Here is a 20758-nt window from a genome sequence, read left to right as displayed (position 1 = left end):
CCTCCGTAATGATCCTCTTCTGTTTCTCTCTCTTTTTGGGAGGACCGTTGGACTAGTGATGCTCCTTTGTGTGTGTTCTCAGGCAAACAAAAGTAAGCTCGTTTTGTGTATTTATATACATGACAATGAAAGAACCTTGAACGTTGACATTATAGCTAAATACAAATCATTTATCTGGCAAATTCTCTTTCATACATCTGAATTCAATCTAAAAACAATGCTGGTAAAACTCAGCAGGTCAAGCAATGTGCTTTATATAGCAAAGATACATAATCAACATTTCGGGCTTGAGCCCTTCAAGGTATGGAAAAATCTCGGCATGCGTGCAAACAGGAGGAGGAGCATGGACCCAAAGGCAGGAGGTAAGGGAGGCAGGGCACACCAGCAAGCAGGGGGAGGAGGGCTGGCTCTGTGCTCTTCCCCTACCCCCCCCCCCCACCATTTTGTTCAGACACCTGCCACCATTTTCCCATATTTTGATGAAGGACTCAAGGCCAAAACGTTGGTTATGTATCTTTATCTTTGCTACATAAAGAATCAATTCGACCTGCTGAGTTTCTCCAGCATTGTGTCTTTACTTCAACCAGCGTTTCATGTTTTACTTTTGGGTTTCATTAGTAGCTGGTTTTGCCATGAAATGTAAATGCCGTAAAACTTTTCCTTCAAACCATTTTTCTTTAAAATAAAACATATCAGTTGAGCAGAAAATAATCTGCTGGAGGAAGTCAGCAGGTCAAGCAGAGAGGGATGAAAAGAAAGCCAGTGTCATCTTATTACAGCGCCAGTGCCCTGGGTTCGAATTGGCACTGTCTGTAAGGAGTTTGCACATTCTCCCAGTGTCTGTGTGGGCTTCCTCTGGATGCTCCGGCTTCTTCCCACCCTTCAAAACGTGCGGGGGTTGTAGGTCAATTGTGTATAATTGGGTGGCATGGGTTCGTGAGCCAGAAGGGCCTGTTACTGTGCTGTGTGTCTAAATTTAAAATTTTAAAATACAACATTCAAATAAAAAGCAGCATTTTCCCCAAATATTTATTGTACGAACATTACCGTACAAGACATTCTCTTAATTTAAAAAATGGACTGATATCCTTCATGTCTGCTACATTCCCTTGGTCTCCTGTGCAATATCTCACCCCTAAATACCTCTGAGACATAGCTTTTGAACATTTAATCTTTCCAACTATTAGCCATGTATTTACATCTAAATCAGTAAGAAAACAGGTTTAAGAAAAGTAACCTTTCAAATACATGCCATTACCACTGGGTGTCACTCCGAAACAGGGAAAGGATACATCACAAGTGGCAAAAGTCAGTCAGTACAAGCACATAAAAAATAAAAAGGTAATAATTTAATTTTGAATCTATTGGATTGTCATAATTTTCTAACAAATTACAACATTTTCAGCTCCAGCTATGGACTGACTTCCACCATCTTAAAAAAAAATTTTTAAATGGCACCGCTATCAGAGTTGTATCGCAGCATTACTGCTGGTGTGGACCCACAGAGAATGGAGACACAGTGCTCCCCCATTGGGTCCAACCGCTCAGTCCGACTGCCATCAGCTCTGTTCATCTTTTAAAGAGCCTGTTCATCTTTTAAAGAGCCTGTTCATCTTTTAAAGAGCCTGTTCAAGGGGCCGATGGTGATTTATTTTAAAATCCTGCAACCGCGGGGTCTGGCCCAAGTTGGCAGCGCCTATAATGGGTTTCAGACTCCGGGGAAGCAGAGGACTGGCGCAGGGCACCAGAAAACAGGAAGAACATCCGAGACTCGAGACTGGAGCTCGGTTTGCCAATGGTTTGGACTGAAGGCTATGTGGCTGCAGGAGGTGAATCCACAGACATTCAGCGACTCTGGAGAACTCTCTTTTGCTTCTCCTTTCCTGACTATAAGGGACACCAGGAAATTTCTGCTGACCAGAAATTGACTGCCTTATGATATGATAGACTAAAAGAAATTTTGTGTAATATCGCATTTTTTGTTTTATTACATGACAATAAAATAATCTTGAATAAAACCACAAATAGTCCCCAGAAGTCATCACCAGGATTGTGCTGTTTCTCCCAACCAGTTGCCCCTGCTCCGAAGTAAACTTTCTGACTGAGCTGCCAATGCCCCAACCAGCCATGGAAATGGGGAAGGTCACAACTGCAGATTTCCAGCAACAGGTTGGTACTTGCTTGAAGAGACATTTAAATCCTGCTTCACTGCCTGGTTGGACTGAGAGTATCCACATGGGCTAATCTCTTCCAGCCATTGCAGGAAGAATTACATCATTATTAGTGCATTCCGTGCAGAAAGTCACCAGTGTACAACTGCTTCAATTTCAAAATTCAACCTGGAAGCCATTATAATCCCATTCCACATTGGAATAAAACAAAATATTTCAAGTGGATCAAATCACTACATTGCTCTTTTCTCCATATAGAGTAAATCCCTCCCCTCCCCCCCACACCTAGTATCCAGCACCTATGATAAATGCCAGATAAGTGAGCAGATTAGTGAGCTAATCGCTAGGGGGCCCCAATTTTAAACTTTTGTAGTTTTTACCCATTTATTTTCTGAAATTTTTCTGCCGGTTGCTTGAATTCCAGATGATGAGAATTTTTACTTTGACTGGAAGATAACAACAATTAATTCATTTTATTAACTGAAAAATCCAAATTCAGTCAGCTGCAAGCTCCAAGACAGATCATGTCCAATTGTGGGAAAGCTACACCAAACCTACCTGTGAATGGGTGGACCATTCCTGGTTTCACATCAGCTGTATCATTCTGCTCCAACTGAAGCGAGATATCGCTCACTGCATTGATGAGCTCATCAAAGAAATCCGCTATCTCACTGCAGTCACGGAGTAAAACATAACGATCTTGGCGATTCGTAAAGTAGGAATCGCTTAGATTTGCTCTGGAATTATGAAAAAGAATAGACAGATTTTATTATTTGTGATATCATTTCACTTCCAAACAGCTCATATGCCTGCTGCTCACAACACTAGAGATCCAGGTTCAATCCTGACCTCGGGTGCTGTTTGGGTGGAGTTTAAGCTTTTTTCTTGAAACAGCATGAGTTTCCTCTGGGTGCTCCAGTTTCTTTCCACCTCCCAAAAATGTATATACAGTAGAAGTCCTAAAATCTTGACTGCTCAGGGAATGGGTCAGTCCGGATTTTCAAATTTCAAGAGGAATAAAAAGATCAACAGGTAAATTGTGATAGTTGCTTCATTTATCAAAACAAGCAGTTTTGAAGAAAAATAAAATGTCACTGTGCTAAAGCCTGCTAAATTTTAAAAGTTTGAGAGTTTTCAAAAAGTCTGAATTTGTGGGTGGTCCAGATTTCTGGCATCTGGATTTTTGGGCTTCGAGTGCAACTCTAAGTTAACTGGCCCCTGTAAATTGACCCGTGTCGAGGTGACAGAATTGACTGGAATATGATGAAAATAAAGAGAATTGGTACAAAAGGGTGCTTGATAGTTTAGTCACATGTATATGGTGGGCTGGCATTTATGCTTTGTGAATATAAAAAATGAATCATCGGTCCACACTTAGTAAAAATAATCATGAGGGCGTAGATTGTTAAATGTGGAAAACAGGAGTTTTGTGTGATATACCAGGGTTTTCCACTGCACTGACAAAGCACCATAGCACCAAGAGAGTTAAGCGTGCTGACCATATTGAATTTACGCCTTTAACTCTCGCATAGGCACCAACCAAACTCCAATACACAAACACACACATCCATACAGGAATCAAGATGGACTTGCCCAGCCTATGGACCCCGGGACGCTGAATAACAAGTACACAAACATTTTGGCTCTTAAATGCCCTATATTCCTGCTAATAGTTTGTCAAATGCAACATAAACTGTGTAAATGTTGTATTTTTTAAAAAGCAGTCATATATGCAGATGGACACAAGTTGAGTAGGTCATAAGTCGGGAAGTACCTGTATTGTGAAATATGATCACACTCAACCTTTCCTCTTGGGTTTCATGGCATGCATGTGTCCTGCTTTTGAGAGATTCAACTCTTCAGCAGAGCATTAAAATAGGATTACCTATATGCCGTCGTCAAACAAGTTTCCTTGGGCTGGTGACACCTGGATGCTACACTGCAGCAAAAAACACTACTCACAAGCAAATCTCTGATTGTGGTCTCTCTTCACAGCTCTGATTGGCTGATGCAACTCATCCCTCTACATCAGTGGTTCCTAACCTTTTACTTTCCACTCAGATACTACTTTAAGTAATCCCAATGCCATCAGTGCTCTGTAATTAGTAAGGGATTGCTTAAGGTGGTAGGTAGGGAAGGGTGCGAATCACTGCTCTAGACCCAATTGTTACTGAAATATTTTGCTTGAGAAAATTTGTCATTGGCCCATTTCCTTTGGAGTTATGAAACCATGCACATAACGAGTCGATGAGGTACGATTTAAACAGTGTTTTTCAAACTTTTTCTTCCCACCCACATACCACCTTAAGCAATCCTTTACTAATCACAGAGCACCTATTGCAATAGGGAATACTTAAAGTGGTATGTGAGTGGAAAGAAAAAGGTTGAGAACCACTGCTCTACATGATTCCCCCATCTCCAACCCCACAATAAAAAATAGCCTCAACAGTTGCTTCCTGTTAAGATTGGCCTGGCACTACTAGCCTTCTTGCCTAGACACTAACCCTTAAGAATTTGGCTGGAATATGAATAAAGGAAAGACAACAAAAATTGCTCGTAAATTCGGCAAAATTCTGCCTGCTGAGGATTTCCAGATTTCTACTCTCTGCCAGCACAATAACCCCCAAAAAGATCAGGCGCAATAGTCAATCTATTTTAAAACCACTATTTCATACTTACCCACTAATAATAACATTATGGTCAAAGAGGTAGATTTTGATGTGTTGTAGACCAATTGTCTCATTGAACCTCTCTGGAACAAGGAGTTTAAGAATACCCCTGAGATCTGGAGTGTGATACAATGAGATTCGCACTTGTTTTGGAAACTTCTTCAGCAATGGAATGAGCATCGTTCGAGAGTTCTTCTTGCCTAGGGAATAGGAATACCTGCTCAATTTGTGATCCATGTAGAGAATTGCAATAAACTCTTATCAAACAAAGCTCTCCAGCATAAAACTACCTTTTGTGGATCTTTTCCTTGATACAACTTCACACTTGACAAACACAAGTCTGTCATTTGTTTAACCTCCAGGTTTTATTTCAAGCAAAAATATGGTCAGACAACATACACTCATAAGGTGTCTGCAACCCAGACTCAAAAACAGCCCAGGAGAAAGAAGTAGTAGCTTTTGTTGCCCCTTTTGCTAGAAAGCCCCATACTAAGCTCTTTAGTCTTTGGAGCATATTCTTGCACACCCCCAGATCAGCACCAACCTAAAAACAGTCGACTACAACAGGAAGTCTCTGAGAAAGCTGGACTAATTTTAGATAGCCCAATTTTATACACAATTTAGTGGAATTGGACAATGGTAAACTGGAGGGCCTTGGTAGGTCAGAGAGCATCCATGGAGAGCGATAGATAGTTAATAGGGCGCCACAGTTAGCACAAGGCTGTCGCAGCGCCAGTGACCTGGGCTCGAATCTGAGGCTACCTGTAAGGAGTCTGTATGTTTGCATGGGTTGCCTGTGGTCTTCTCCTAGCCTTCAAAGCATACTGGGGGGCTTGTCGGTCAATTGGGCAGCATGAAATGGCCTGTTACCATACTGTATGCCTGATGTTTCAGACTGCTCCCCTTTTATAAAACCAGGGTCCCTCGTTTGCTCAAGATGCCAACATCTGGACTTTTTTGTGTCCCTAGTTTACAGTGGTAATATAATTAGTCTACGTTATTACAAACGCGTCGTTTAAACAACTCTTCACTCTGCTCTGACATTAATCATAATTTGAAACATTCAATGTAAAATATGATAAATTACAACTTTACGTGTTCAAATGTTATATTAATGAGAAAGCAAGAACACGCATCACGCACAGCTGGACTTTTCTTCACTAATTACAGTAGTTAACTAGGTAATCCTCAAATAGAATTCCTTCCTTCATTTTAGGAATAGGTAAATATCTGCACGGTAACAATTATACACAACCTCGCGACCCTCTTGTACAATCCAGTAGAACAGCAACTCGAAGATCAGGTGTCATGGCCTCCTCCTGTGACCGTCGCAGAGCTTCCTCTATACAATCAACCTAACATTGAGGGAAGACACGTACTTTATTAACATCATCCATCTCACCAGTACTGTTAAAGCTTGAAGGTTTCGATCACACTCCCTGTTCTTCTTTGGCTTGGCTTCGCGGACGAAGATTTATGGAGGGGGTAAAAGTCCACGTCAGCTGCAGGCTCGTTTGTGGCTGACAAGTCCGATGCGGGACAGGCAGACACGGTTGCAGTGGCTGCAGGGGAAAATTGGTTGGTTGGGGTTGGGTGTTGGGTTTTTCCTCCTTTGTAATGGAGGATTAAAACCATGTACCCAGATGCTTTTTGCTTATGTGGAACTGACGACACTGGGTCCACACGCAGGTCACCTTACTTTCAGAACTAGCAGATGTAATTAAACTCAGCCATAGGGACTCATCTGAAGATACACTTTGAAATGGAATTCCACTGTGAGGCCCAGGGAAAGCAGTTGTCAAATGCAACACTCTGAAATTGACGAATTGGTCACAACCTGTCTTGCTCGAGAAGTTTTAATAAGTCTTTGTATCTACGAGATAAACCAGGAAATCATAACATCCTGGTTCCATAATAATTAATCTTCTAAATTGTAGAATATAATGTTCAGTTTTGATTTTGACTGACAAATGTTAGAAGGAGTAGGCGCATGATTAATTGTTTTTGGGGTATATAAGCCTGTGGTCCGGCTGTTGAAGTTTAGACTCTCCGAGGGGTGGGAACACCCCTTGTCAAGAAGGAAGAACAGCCAGATTCCGAGCAACGTCCTGGTCGGGGGAGGTGGAGAAGCTGCTACCAGTGCCCTGACAACCTACTACAAGTGTGCAGTCGTCGCCTCGCTTCGGCAGTTGGGACCAGTCCAAGCGTTGATAAGTATAGTTGGGAAGGGCTTGCATATTGTAGTGTGAAATCAGCTTTTGAATTAGTAATAAAGATTTGTATAAACTGAACTGCTCTCGGTGTGTGTGTCTATTTTCTTTCGGTAGCTCAAACACTGTGACCAATCTAAAATGAACAAAATGAGAGGTATAAGTTTACCCAAGACACTCCCCACCACCAAATCCGACCAAAGGAACTGCTCACACTAACCATCCGTGACCCTCAAACTCGTGAACTGATATCTATTTATTTATTTGAATCGGTGAGATACTTGTGCTGCATATGTATTGTTTGTCTGGTTGTATGTCTACGTGGTTTGCACTGAGAACTGAAGAGCGCGTGTCATTGGGTTGTACTTGTACAATCAGATGAGAATAAACTTGACTTGAAATCCAAGAAGATTGTTTTGATTTTAGACATTGGAGCAGCAGAACCTTCCAGTCTCTTTTATTCTTGTCATGGGACAGTGGTAATCTCACCAGACTCTGTTTATTTCTTGAAACATTTAAGTTCAGCAAGTCTCAACTTTCATTAATGATACCCAACTAGATCTTTTATCATCAATCAGGTAAGAGGCTCAGAATGACTTATTAAATCTCCTTGTACAATTTGTCCTATTAGACACCATTACTCCAGATTAGATTATTTTATGTTTATACACGTGTAATTGTTCATTTAAAATGATATTACATTCAGAAGGCTGACTGTGGTGCTCAGGGATCTTTACTTCCAAACATAATGGGTTTTCCCTCTCATTATTCTGATAGTATCTCAAACAATTATAAGTTCAAGAAATGTCTAGGATTATAGCCAAATAGATTTTCTCTGCCCATATTCCTCCCAAATACAGAAGATGACAGAAAGACATGCTCGCGGGTTTCTGTCAAATGCTTTCTCTTCATTCAGCCAGAATATGTCATGGGCGCAAGATGTGACTCCTCACAAAATAACAAGTCCTCTCTGTACGAATCGGTCTCTTTTAACTTCAATGGGCCCTCTGGGGAATCACAAGTCATTTACTCAAGAGCACTTTCGGCACAAAGCAAAGCTTCACATCTTTATGGCTCTAAAATGCACTGATGTTACGTCATTGTGAATCGGTCTACGTCTCAATGAGGTTGCAAGAAAAAGCCTAATTTTCTTCTCACCTCACATAATATAAATATTTTTCTGTTTTTCATGTAGTCAGTAGGAGAGAAGCTCGACCGCTTCTCAGGGAAGGGGGCACATAAACCTGAGCAGAGTCCTAGGTGGGCCATCGCTGAAATAAGGGTTGAGAATGGCCTAAGACTACCATGCAAAAAGGAAATGAGGAGAACCTTCACCAAGTGGCCTGCAACCATTCAAAATGGCTCAACATCACCTGCTCTAATTAAATAAGGGATGAACAAAAATTGCTGGCTTCACCAGTGAGACCTAAATCCCCATAATCAAAGTAAGTTATGTCCATGTAGGTTTATGCACCTGAAATCTATCTGCATGATGCAGGGATCATTTTGAATCATCTGCAGTCTTCGAGGATTATAAGCCTGCATTTTGTTGAATACTTTTTCATACAATTTACTAATTCTGTGGAAATGAACAAAGTCAAATACCATTCAATAATTGACTTTTGCAGTCCTCCAGTACGTTACCCACCAGCTCCTGTTCCAAAGGTCCTGTTCCAAGGTACAAGGAAGCCAAAACAATTCTCTTCTTTGCCATTTTGATGTGTTCCTACTTGTACAGATACAAATTAAAACATTATTTCAATCCCATCATTCATTAAGCAAAATCATAAATTTAATTCTGAAATCCTTCAAAAGCACAATATGGCGAAGATCAGGCAAATTCTTCCCCTCGGCCTAGCTGTAGACTCTTAACCCTTGGTTGTCACCACATGAAATTAAGATCCCATATTATTACAGTAAAAGTCCGAAAATCCAGACCACCCGAGACTTCTAAAAAAATTCTTGGCTTTTGTAATGTGTGCTTCAGGTGCACGCACCAGGTGCCACAGATGCACAGTGTCAACAAGCCACCTTGCGGAAGTTGCAAAAATGTAAGATTTTTTTGTGTACTTTGCATTTTATATGAAAAAATTTTTAATTAATAAACAATCAAAATGTACCTGTTATTCTCCTTAAATTTGTTTTTTCTCCTTTCTTTTTAAAATATTTTCATTGAGTTTAACAAAAACCATTTACACAAGGAATACCAATGATAAACATAAATCATATCATATACATATGACATATCAATTGTAAATTAGAAGCAAAACCATAGTTTATTATGTAACATTTGGTTCAGGACTTAAAATTCTATAATTCTAATAATTAAACAATTAAATCATAACTTGTACTATGTCTAAAAATAATATTGAAATCAAAATTTATACAATACATGTGAAATTCCCTTATACAAGATATTTTATACTTCGCTGATGTGATCACATTGTTCTGTGATATTCGTCCGCAATCTGTAGTTAAATCCCCCCTTTACCTGTTTGACTCAATAACAAAAAGGAAAAATAAATTATCCTTACTAATCTACCCCCTCCCTCCAAACAAAGTTATCTGTATATACTATAAATATAAATCTAATACAGCCCCCAGGCACCAGACAGGGAATCCTTGGAGCATCCACATCACTTAAATCCTCAGATTATGAGAATTTTAAAAGTACTGCCCGTGAACCCGGAAAATCCGAAAATCCAATTTTTACTGCATCTTCTATTCAGGTTTTTTTTTTAAACTAACATTTCAGTACACTAAAACATGTGTATGTTATAAAATGAAACCTCCAGAGCACAGTTATTTAGCTCTGGTTTTTCCAGCAGTGCGATGCTGAAAACAGACAGAACTTTAGAACTGTGATGTGATACATTTTACTTACTTTATCAATACTTTGTGATTTGTCCAACAAATCAATGTTAGTTGCCCGAGATGGCAGCCCCTGCACTCAGCAACAGCCATGAGGGTTGCAGACTCCGGGGAACAGTGGACCCACCCCGGGCACCAGAAACAGGGAGAACACCCCGTTGGGAAAGAGAAGCAAACAAGGATGGTGACCGTGGCAGATGACCAACGAGGAGCTCAGTGACTGAGGGACCCATGCAGGCTGCGGGTGACTTGCGGTCGAGGGACTCACAAAGACTGGCTCATAGAAACTAGATAATAGGAGCCAGGATTCGAGAGGGTGCTAAGGGCAAGAAGGACTCTCGAAGGGCCTCGGGCCCTGAAGACTTGCTGATCATGTTGCAGGTTTGTATCTGGAGCTCGGATTCCTCGATGGATCGAACATGAGTCTTTGCAACTGCAGAGGCTGCAGGAGCAGCTGGAGGCGAATCCCTGGACGCTCACTGACTCTGAAGGGACTTTCTTTTCCTTCTCTTTCTCTCGTACTGTAAGGGACGCCAGAGAACACTAATGGTAACTCTTGTCTGCCTTATGACAGGCAGAGGCAATTTCGTGGAGCATTACATGTTTGTACTATTGCATGGCAAAAAAGGAATCTTGAATCTGAAGAACCACTTGTGTTGAAAATGGTCAATGTGTTAAGCAGTTTAATTTAAGCATGTTTGTGAGATTGGTTTGTCATGCGACAGGAAGACCTGGTCATATGACAGGAAGCTGTTTGATCATGTATATCAGTGATTAAGAGAACTTCTCTGGGCTAGAGTTAACAGTGGTGCTAGGGACTTAACTGAAGAGACAGAAATTTGCTGTTGCTTTGGCACAGCATAAGGAATGTGAGAAAACGGTTTAGTTTTTCATGGATTGTTTGAACAGGCTGTGGCTGGGTGGTGTCAAGGTCAATGGAGGACTCTTGTACCTACTTTTGCCATGTACAGCAAAATGTGTCTGGGGGCCTGCATTTACATGAATAGTGTAAGTTGTTCCTGCTACAAGTTGCGTGATTAAAACAATTTTCCTGAACGTAATAGACCAGAATCATTTTGTAATGTGTTTTACATCAACATGATTTAAATTACTTTTCAAAATTCATTCTTGGTTTGTGAAAATTACTAGCAAGACCCTGTCTGAGTTGGCCCAAGATGTTAGTGGACCTTCTTGCACTTCCACTTCAATTAAGAATCCACCTGCTTGCAACAGACTGTAATTGCATACTGATTAGGCAATGATGCATTTTGCCCTTTACATCATGAATGTATCAGTTCTGTTTTTACAAAAGCAACCTTAATTTATTCTCAAATGACCTTCAAATTCATGTTATCTGTAAGAGTCTAGTCTTCTTGTATTACGGGAATAAAACCAAATCAGTGAATTATTTTAAAATAGGCATGCACTTCAAAAGAAATCCCTCAAGTCATGCATCAAAGGAAACTTCATTAAACTGAAAGAAACAAATTATAATTTCACAACAAAATGATGTAAAATAGCAGTTTAAAATCTCAAGCATAATTTTTCTCATATACAGCACAGGAATACAGGAATATGCACATAAAATGGTCATAGATAAGTGAAAATGCAAACTACTTTTCAGTCTTATTCGATGAGATAAAGATGGAAAGCAATTAAGAAAAAATCAAGTATTAGAAAAACAGTTCCTAAATTTCACTGATCAAATTTAGGTGTTTAATACACAAGATTATCAACTGTTCAGATTATAAAATGTTTTGCTTGAATAAATGATCTCACCTTCAATGCATCATAGAATTCTGAGGGAGAAGTTAAGACATTCACTTGACTCCCTGAAATCCTAAAGGATGGAACGAGCTCTCCAATCCACTGGAATCGCTGAACATTGTGCGCAAGAGCACAAGTTGGAGGGGGCAGATCAGCTCGTGCCTTAGCTTGAGCCAGCAATGGAGCCAACAGCAGGTAAGAAGACCTATGCACAAAGAGCCTTCTGATATTACCAAAAAAAGTAGCAGGAAAATTAAATAGTCTGCAATCTATTTTTCTTTTTTATGGAGGCGCATTAGTATTCATTAAAGTTCAGCTGAAGTTGCTAGTCAAAGATGTGGAGAAATTATTCAATTTTAAAAATCAGTAGCTCCATTCACATTAACATTGAGTATAAGCTCGCCCTCTGCTGGGCATCATGACACCCACAGTATGATGTCACCCTTCCATATATAAAAATATGTAAAACCCTGTGTGTCGGTAGCCATGTTAGTCTAATAGAAGTAAAGGATGAGAAAGCATCACGTCTCTGAATCTTAATTGTGTGAATGCATACACAACAGTGGCAACGAGGAACTAAACGAACCCTATACATACTCCATGCACCAACCGTGATAAGAAAGGTAAATAAAAAATGACTACCTAACAACCCCAACAAATTCCCGCCAAAAGATCAAGGCGAAAGTGCACCAAGATGGCGGAGGGAAAGTTCAGGGAATTCAACAGAATTCAAAAGAAAGTTGGGATAACTACGTAGGACGGTTTAACCACTACTGCGTAGCCAACAATATTATTAAAGGTCCAGTAAACCACAAATGTGCCCTCTTCCTCAGTATAATGGGCAGCAAAACATTCAACCTCCATAAGACCTTGCTGGCCCCGGAGGCCCCGGGACGAAGACATTCAATGAATTATCCACAGCTCTAAGGAGCCAAACCACCAGCTATGTCAGAAAGGCAACAAATCGATGAAGGGACCAGGAGAAACATGGTATTGTTGCACAAACTGGCAGAGCACTGTCATTTCAAGCAGTTTCTAAATCTGGCACTGCAAGACAAATTACTGATGGGACTGGCAAATCGCCAAGCAAGGCAAAAATTATTAACAATGGATGAAGGCCTTACTTTACAAATTACATACAGGACTGCCTGCAGCTCTGAAATGGCAGATAAAAACTTGGATGTGGGTCGACCAGACCTACTGGTCGGGAGGTCTTCCCGCCAACAATCCTTCCGTTGTGGGAAATAAAAACCACGAACCAAAAAACTGTTTCTTAAAAAATTCTAAATGCAACCATTGCAAAATAGAAGGACATATCAAAGCTAAATGTCCGCTTCTAAAGCACAGGTGGCCTGCAAATAAGCAGGCAGCTAAAGTCAAAACAATTGCACAGAGAGAGGCAACCTAGGAACAATGATGATAACACCTAACAGCTGACCTTCAAGCTCCTGAAATTTCAGCTCATGGGATATTACACATCCGACGAATAAACGAAAGAAACACAGCAATCTTTATACAGCCAAAAATAAACGGACACCCCCACCCCTGAAGATGGAGTTAGACAGAGGGGCAGAGGTGTCCCTAATGCCATTACATGTAAAGGAACGCTTGCTCCCATGTCTCCAGATAAAAACAACAGAAATAACTCTAAGATCTGTTACAGGAGACAGAATCAAAGTGTTTGGAAAATGAACGGTCCAAGGACAATACAAAGAACACTAACCAAAAACACTCACTCTCTACATCGTAGATACCCAGGACCAGTTCTTTTAAGAAGAAACTGGCTACAACATATTACCCTAGACTGGCTGGAAATTGGTTCAATACTAAATGTAAACCACACGGACACCTCCCAGCCAGAACTCGACCAAATCCTCAACAACCACGCAATGGTTTTCCAACAAGAATTGGGGAAAATCAAAAGTGTTCAAGCCAAACTGCAATTAAAAGATAATGCAGAACCAAAATTCTTCAAAGCCAGAACAGTCCCATTTGCTATGAAAGGGAAAATTTAGGCTTAATTAAACAGACTAAGACAAGAAGGCATATTAGAACAAATACAATACAGCGATTGGGTAGCGTCCATCTTACCTGTACAAACAGCAAACGGTGAGATTCGCATTTGCAGCGATTACAAAGTCACCATCAATCCATCACTCAAAATACCCAAACACCCCATGCCCAAGGCAGAACAATTGTTCCAAGCAGTAAACGGAGGGCAAAAATTCACAAAACTAGATTTGTCAAAAGCATATCAACAGATAAAATTGGACAAAAAAAAAATTAAGGGAATATGTGACAATCAATACCCATCTGGAACTATTCAACTATACACAGGCCTTACAGAATATCAACATCACCTGTGATTTTTCAAGCAACAATTAGCTAATTACTACATGGATTCTCAGTTGGTGTTACCTAGATGATATAATCACAGGCCAAAATAACAGTGAACATTTACAAAACATTGAAAAGGTTTTAACCAGACTACAGCTACATGATTCAAAAGGACAAACTTGTCTTCATGCGCCCCTCACTAACATATCTTGGGTTTACAATCAACGAGGGGCTGCGAATGAATCCAGCAGGAACAGAAGCTGTTTGCAAGGCCCCATACCCACCAAATTGGAATTACAGTCCTTCCTGGGACTTGTTAATCACTACCAAAAGCATATCCCTAATATGTCTACATTATGCAGGCTGCTGAACCAATTACCGTAGAAAGATCAAAACATGGCATTGGAACACAGAAACTAAGAATTCAAATTAAGGAAATACTAATGTGAGAGATGATCTAAAAGAAAAGTGAGGATTGTGAGAGATGAGCAAAAACTGATATAAAAATGTGAAGATGAGGAAACTAGTATAGATATATGTGTAATGAATAAAGCCAGTAATAATAAAGCCTAAAGAAATCTCTTGGTGCCTGCCACATTGACCACCGCCAGTGGGCTGATCTCGCCTCAAACCGTGCATCTTGGCACCTCACAGTTTGGCGGGCAGCAACCTCCTTTGAAGAAGACCGCAGAGCCCACCTCACTGACAAAAGGCAAAGGAGGAAAAACCCAACACCCAACCCCAACCAAACAATTTTCCCCTGCAGCCGCTGCAACCGTGTCTGCCTGTCCTGCATCGGACTTGTCAGCCACAAACGAGCCTGCAGCTGACGTGGACATTACCCCCTCCATAAATCTTCGTCCACGAAGCCAAGCCAAAGAAGAAAGCCAGTAAGAATAGGATAAGAATAGATATTAGAATGTAGGAATCTTCTAGCCTTTTAGACAGAATCAGCAAGTTCACCAGTATGAATAAGATAAGGATAGATAATAGATAATAGAATGTAGGAAGTAAAATAAGATAAGGGGTCTTCTAGCCCTAGATAGAATTAGCAGGTTCTGCATATGTAATTAGTAAGCCCTAGACAGTATCAAGTTCCACATATGAAGAGGTTGTAGCCCTGAGGGTTGGGAAGGTGTAAATTAGAACAAAGGCAGGTTTGTGAATAAGGACAATGAGGACAAGGTCCTCCAAGTTCACAGAAACAGCACGTAGGCAGACAGGATTGCCTAATGCCAAACCTATCCAGGAGGCAGAAGAATAATGTAAGGGGGAGGGTATTCCTATACTGAAATCAACTGTATAAAAGTTGGGTGAGCCCCAGTGTATGTGTGTATTCCCAGGGTAAGGGGAAGCACCCAACTTTGCATTGTTGTATAATAAATGTTCTTTGTTCTCAATTTTTGTCTCGACCAATTTCTGTGAAGGTACTTCTGTTTAGTTGCCCATTCAGAGCCAGCTCTTCAGCGCTTGACGTCCTGCTTTGCGGAAACTGCCAAAATGTTTGGCCTGGAAGTCAGCCTGAAGAAAACTGAGGTCCTCCATCAGCCAGCTCCCCACCATGACTACCAGCCCCCCCACATCTCCATCGGGCACACAAAACTCAAAACGGTCAACCAGTTTACCTATCTCGGCTGCACCATTTCATCAGATGCAAGGATTGACAATGAGATAGACAACAGACTCGCCAAGGCAAATAGCGCCTTTGGAAGACTACACAAAAGAGTCTGGAAAAACAACCAACTGAAAAACCTCACAAAGATAAGCGTATACAGAGCCGTTGTCATACCCACACTCCTGTTCGGCTCCGAATCATGGGTCCTCTACCGGCACCACCTACTGCTCCTAGAACGCTTCCACCAGCATTGTCTCCGCTCCATCCTCAACATCCATTGGAGCGCTCACACCCCTAACGTCGAGGTACTCGAGATGGCAGAGGTCGACAGCATCGAGTCCACGCTGCTGAAGATCCAGCTGCGCTGGATGGGTCACGTCTCCAGAATGGAGGACCATCGCCTTCCCAAGATCGTATTATATGGCGAGCTCTCCACTGGCCACCGTGACAGAGGTGCACCAAAGAAAAGGTACAAGGACTGCCTAAAGAAATCTCTTGGTGCCTGCCACATTGACCACCGCCAGTGGGCTGATAACGCCTCAAACCGTGCATCTTGGCGCCTCACAGTTTGGCGGGCAGCAGCCTCCTTTGAAGAAGACCGCAGAGCCCACCTCACTGACAAAAGGCAAAGGAGGAAAAACCCAACACCCAACCCCAACCAACCAATTTTCCCTTGCAACCGCTGCAATCGTGTCTGCCTGTCCCGCATCGGACTGGTCAGCCACAAACGAGCCTGCAGCTGACGTGGACTTTTTACCCCCTCCATAAATCTTCGTCCGCGAAGCCAAGCCAAAGTAAGTAACTTCTGTTTCTAACACTAACATCAACAAATAAGGTGCTGATCCACTATGACCTTAGTAAAGAAGTTACACTAGCTGTGGGACTAGGAGCGGTACTATCCCAAATCACAGAAAAAGGTGAGCAACCGGTAGCGTATGCTTCACGAACATTAACCACAAGAGAATGCAATTACGCCCAACTAGAAAAAGAAAGATTGGCGATAATTTTTGGCATAAAAAAATTCCACCAATATCTTCACAGAAGGAAATTCACCCTGATCACAGACAAGCCTCTTAGTTTAATCCTGGGGCACACAAAGGTATTAGCTGCAGCCAGAATTCAAAGATGGCCCGTGCTACTAGCGGTGTATAAATATGATATAAAACATAAACCAGGAACACTCAACAGCCATGCAGATGCTTTATCATGCATGGTGCTACCCGAGACAAAACAACGAGAAAAACTTATTAAATGGACGGCAGAGGCAGCGGGGCATCAACCAAGAACAACACCAACAACTGCCCATTACAGCCCAGATGATTGGAAAGGAATCCCAAAAAGAGGCAACATTAAGCAAGATCCTATACTTCACCATCCATGGGTGGCTTGAATCTGAAGTCATCCCAGAAGATCTAAAACCTTACCACACACGCCACCAGTCGAAAAAGGATGTTTACTATGGGGTACCCATACAATTATTCCAGCCAAATGGCAAAGTACCTTGTTATCAGAACTGCACCACACCATCCAGGAATGGTACGAATGAAGGCACTGGACCGGATGCATATCTGGTGGCCCTCCATAGACAGAGACATTGAAACAACAGTAAGAGAATCCAAAGTGTGTCAGACAATGCAGCCAAAAATGCCGCAAGCCGAAGCTAACCCATGGAAATGGCCATCCAAACCCTGGCATTAGATTCATGTAGACTTTGCTGGACCATTCGTGGGTGAGACTTTCCTAATATCTGTGGACACACACTCCAAATGCCCAGTAGCTGAAAAACACCAAAGCAGAGCCCACGATTGACTGTCTACGATCTATCTTTGCCATTTACGGATTGCCTCATAAATTAGTTACGGACAATGGGCCTCAATTTACAACAGAACATTTATAAAAATTTATGTGTGCCAACAATATCAGACATATTTTTTCCAAACCCTATCACCCAAGTACTAATGGAGAGGCAGAACATTTTGTACAAACATTCAAAGAGCAATGAAAACCATGAAACTTCTAAATACCTCCTGGACAGGAAATGGCTAGGTCTCTCATTACTAAGGGTATCAAGGGATATGGGGAAAAGGCTGGTAATTGGAACTAGGGGTGAGTTTAATTTAACTTAGTGCATAGCCATGGAACAGACCAGATGGGCCTAGTTGCCTGCTTCTGTTCATTTATCTTGTGGCACACAAAATCGCAAATTTCCTATTGGGGTACAGAAATATGCCGCATTCTACTACAAAATGCACCCTAGCAGAACTAATGTTTGGCCACAACCTGCGGACCAGGCCGTCCACGGTCCATCCAGATCTGGCTCTCCGATTGCAAAAAACAGCATCGCCACAAATCTCACCCAGAACATTGGAAGTGGGCGAGAGAGTTCTGGTACAAGATTATAGACAATATAAGACCCATGGGTCGTAGGAATAATCTTACAAAAATTGAGCTGCTGCTCATAGTCTTAGTGGGGGACCGATTGAGGAAGTGGCACATTAACCAATTATGAGCAGTGACTGACACTAAGGTCCATGAACTGCTTCATGAGCTGGAGGAGGTGGAACCAGATCTGCCGTGGCCTGCCCCGACCATCCCATCCCTCAGGCTGTGTGGGAGGTGGGGCAGAGACAATCAGGGAGCTGAGGAGTCCAGTAACTGAGACACGCAACCAGGATGGTAGCGAAGACAGGCAGTCGCTGCTGTCTCAACCACCAACCCGACTTACGGGTCCTGAGCGAAGACCGGCACAGCAAACCACGCCGGAGTAGTCCAAAAGAGAAAGAGGACCACCTGAACTCTTTAAGGGCTATGTGCCCTGATTATTATTAAATACTTTCCCTTTTATAATTACTCATGAGATGTATTCTAATTCTCACTTGTTGTCCTGGGACGTAATCTTACGAGTTCAAAGGGGCGCAGTCAGCATTTACTGTACGGGGTGGAGGAAGTGCCACCCTCTGCTAGGCATCATGATGTCACCCTTCTATATATATACACAAAATATAAAGCCCTGTGTGTCAGTACCCATGTTAGTCTAATAGATGAGAAAGCATCACGTCTCCGAGTCTTAACTGTGTGAGTTCATACACAACAGTTCACAATAGTTTTTTGGAAAAGCTTAACCTTCTTACCATACAGGATGTTGCAAAAAGGTCTGCTAGATGCTTGGAGTATACAGTACAGACAATTTCAAATTACATTTAACCCATCACAAACATCAATGGAAATGAAACGGAACACCAACAACCTTTTTAAAAAATCCTATTATGTCTTGCAATAATTTATAATTGTGCTACAATGGAAATGCAAACATAAAAGAAAACCCTTCACATTATAATATATCCTATAGTTTATACATGATATAGAGTCAACAGCTTCTTAAGCCTGGTCCATCATTGCATTAAATTGTTGCTGATCTGAAGCTCAACAATTAAGTATGTGAAGGAAAGAGCATTTATTTCCAACTGGTTTGTTATTTATAACATCAACACTACTTGGACTGGTCAATAAATGTAATTATTTTAATTTTAAACTTGTTTCCATGAGCTACTCTAATAAATGCAATAGGGAGTTCCAGGAAAATAGTATCTCGAGAGTGGTTAGAATCTGAAATTAACTGGCACAACATAAAAGTGCGCACATAAGAGAAGGCGACATTTAACAGGGAAAGGAACAGTGGGATGTTCACTTGGACCAGTTGAAATACAATGGGGGAGGGGGGTGGGGTGAGGTGGGGGGGGAGGGGGGTGGGGTGAGGTGGGGGGGGAGGGGGGTGGGGTGAGGTGGGGGGGGAGGGGGGTGGGGTGAGGTGGGGGGGGAGGGGGGTGGGGTGAGGTGGGGGGGGAGGGGGGTGGGGTGAGGTGGGGGGGGAGGGGGGTGGGGTGAGGTGGGGGGGGAGGGGGGTGGGGTGAGGTGGGGGGGGAGGGGGGTGGGGTGAGGTGGGGGGGGAGGGGGGTGGGGTGAGGTGGGGGGGGAGGGGGGTGGGGTGAGGTGGGGGGGGGAGGGGGGGTGGGGTGGGGGGAGGGGGAGGGGGGTGGGGGGAGGGGGGGAGGGGGGAGGGGGGAGGGGGGGTGGGGGGAGGGGGGGTGGGGGGAGGGGGGAGGGGGGGAGGGGGGGTAGCTCATCAATCCAATCAGTTATTAGACCCAAATGGCCAAATTCTACATCCAACCAAAGACCCAAAAGATTTCAAGTTTGCAGATACTCAGAAAAGATGTCATCCCCCCCCCACACACGCAAGGTTAAGAGCCCACCCAGAGGGCTCCACAGATGCTACCTGACAGCAGGCACCGTGAGGAAGGCCACAGTCGAGAGTTCTTCCATCACTGGGCAGTGAAGACCTGAGAGCAACACGGTGCTGCCAATAATGGGGATGCGTGGCCATGGCACTGAGGGTATAAAGAGACGGGCTTTGAATGGGGGGGGGGGGTTAATTTATAAATAAATACTTGATTGTGAATAGTCTATTTCTGGGGGGGGTGTTTTAATTATTATTCCTAAGTTAAGATCTGATCATTATATGGTCATTCAAGCCTGTCGACGGGGCCCCGGCGGCCGACACCCCCTCGTCGTCCGCTCCCCCCCCCCCCCCCCCACACACCGCGGGGAAGCTGGGCTCCCGACCCCGAACACCCTCACCTCCGCTCCCTTCTCCTCCGGGCCGCCTGACTCCTCGTCAACCAAGCGGCGAACGGTGTCCGCACCGCGGCTGACAGCTTCTGGCCCGCCACGGCAGCCGCCATCATCGCAGCGTGAAGCATCCTGGGAGCGGCTGGCCCGCGCCACCATCGCAGCGTGAAGCATCCTGGGAGCGGCTGGCCCGCGCCACCATCGCAGCGTGAAGCATCCTGGGCGCGGCTGGCCCGCGCCGCCATCGCAGCGTGAAGCATCCTGGGAGCGGCGGCGGGGTCGTTGTTGGCCACCCTGTATTTTCGCCGCAACTCCCCGGGCATCGACCCTCCAGCCGGCGTTTTGCAGACGGGACGGGGCGCCCGAACCCTGCATTTCAGACGGTGCATTGGCTTGAAACCCTGCATCTTGTCCCTGCTTTCTGCAGACGACAGTACTGACTGTGTGTGTGTGTGTGAGCCCTTGCCCTGAGCCCCTCCATCCTCCTCG

The 20758-nt window shown here is 43.1% G+C and overlaps 1 protein-coding gene across 8 annotated transcripts in view; it reads right to left on the bottom strand.

The window, feature by feature from the left end:
- The window catches only part of LOC138759490 (CDP-diacylglycerol--glycerol-3-phosphate 3-phosphatidyltransferase, mitochondrial), a 43481-nt gene extending 23042 nt beyond the window's left edge, over positions 1-20439 (bottom strand). For 4 of the 8 annotated variants that reach the window (XR_011354870.1, XR_011354871.1, XR_011354872.1 and 1 more), the window contains exons 1-6: positions 20279-20439; positions 11701-11893; positions 8699-8776; positions 6096-6195; positions 4851-5040; positions 2730-2908 (exon numbers count right to left, since the gene is read on the bottom strand). Coding sequence is in view for 2 of the 8 variants with exons in the window: in XM_069930005.1 (XP_069786106.1) it covers positions 2730-2908; positions 4851-5040; positions 6096-6195; positions 8699-8776; positions 11701-11893; positions 20279-20400 (862 nt within the window). In the remaining 6 variants the exon portion in view is untranslated. Of the gene's footprint in view, positions 1-2729; positions 2909-4850; positions 5041-6095; positions 6196-8698; positions 8777-11700; positions 11894-19916; positions 20029-20278 lie in introns of all 8 variants that reach the window. The other 4 variants (XR_011354868.1, XM_069930005.1, XM_069930006.1 and 1 more) reach the window with 3 other exon arrangements.
- Between the last annotated feature and the right edge of the window lie 319 nt (positions 20440-20758).

The sequence above is a fragment of the Narcine bancroftii genome, chromosome 3 (genome assembly GCF_036971445.1).
Source record: "Narcine bancroftii isolate sNarBan1 chromosome 3, sNarBan1.hap1, whole genome shotgun sequence".
NCBI lineage: Eukaryota > Metazoa > Chordata > Chondrichthyes > Torpediniformes > Narcinidae > Narcine > Narcine bancroftii.
This window is presented reverse-complemented; position numbering and strand designations above follow the sequence as displayed.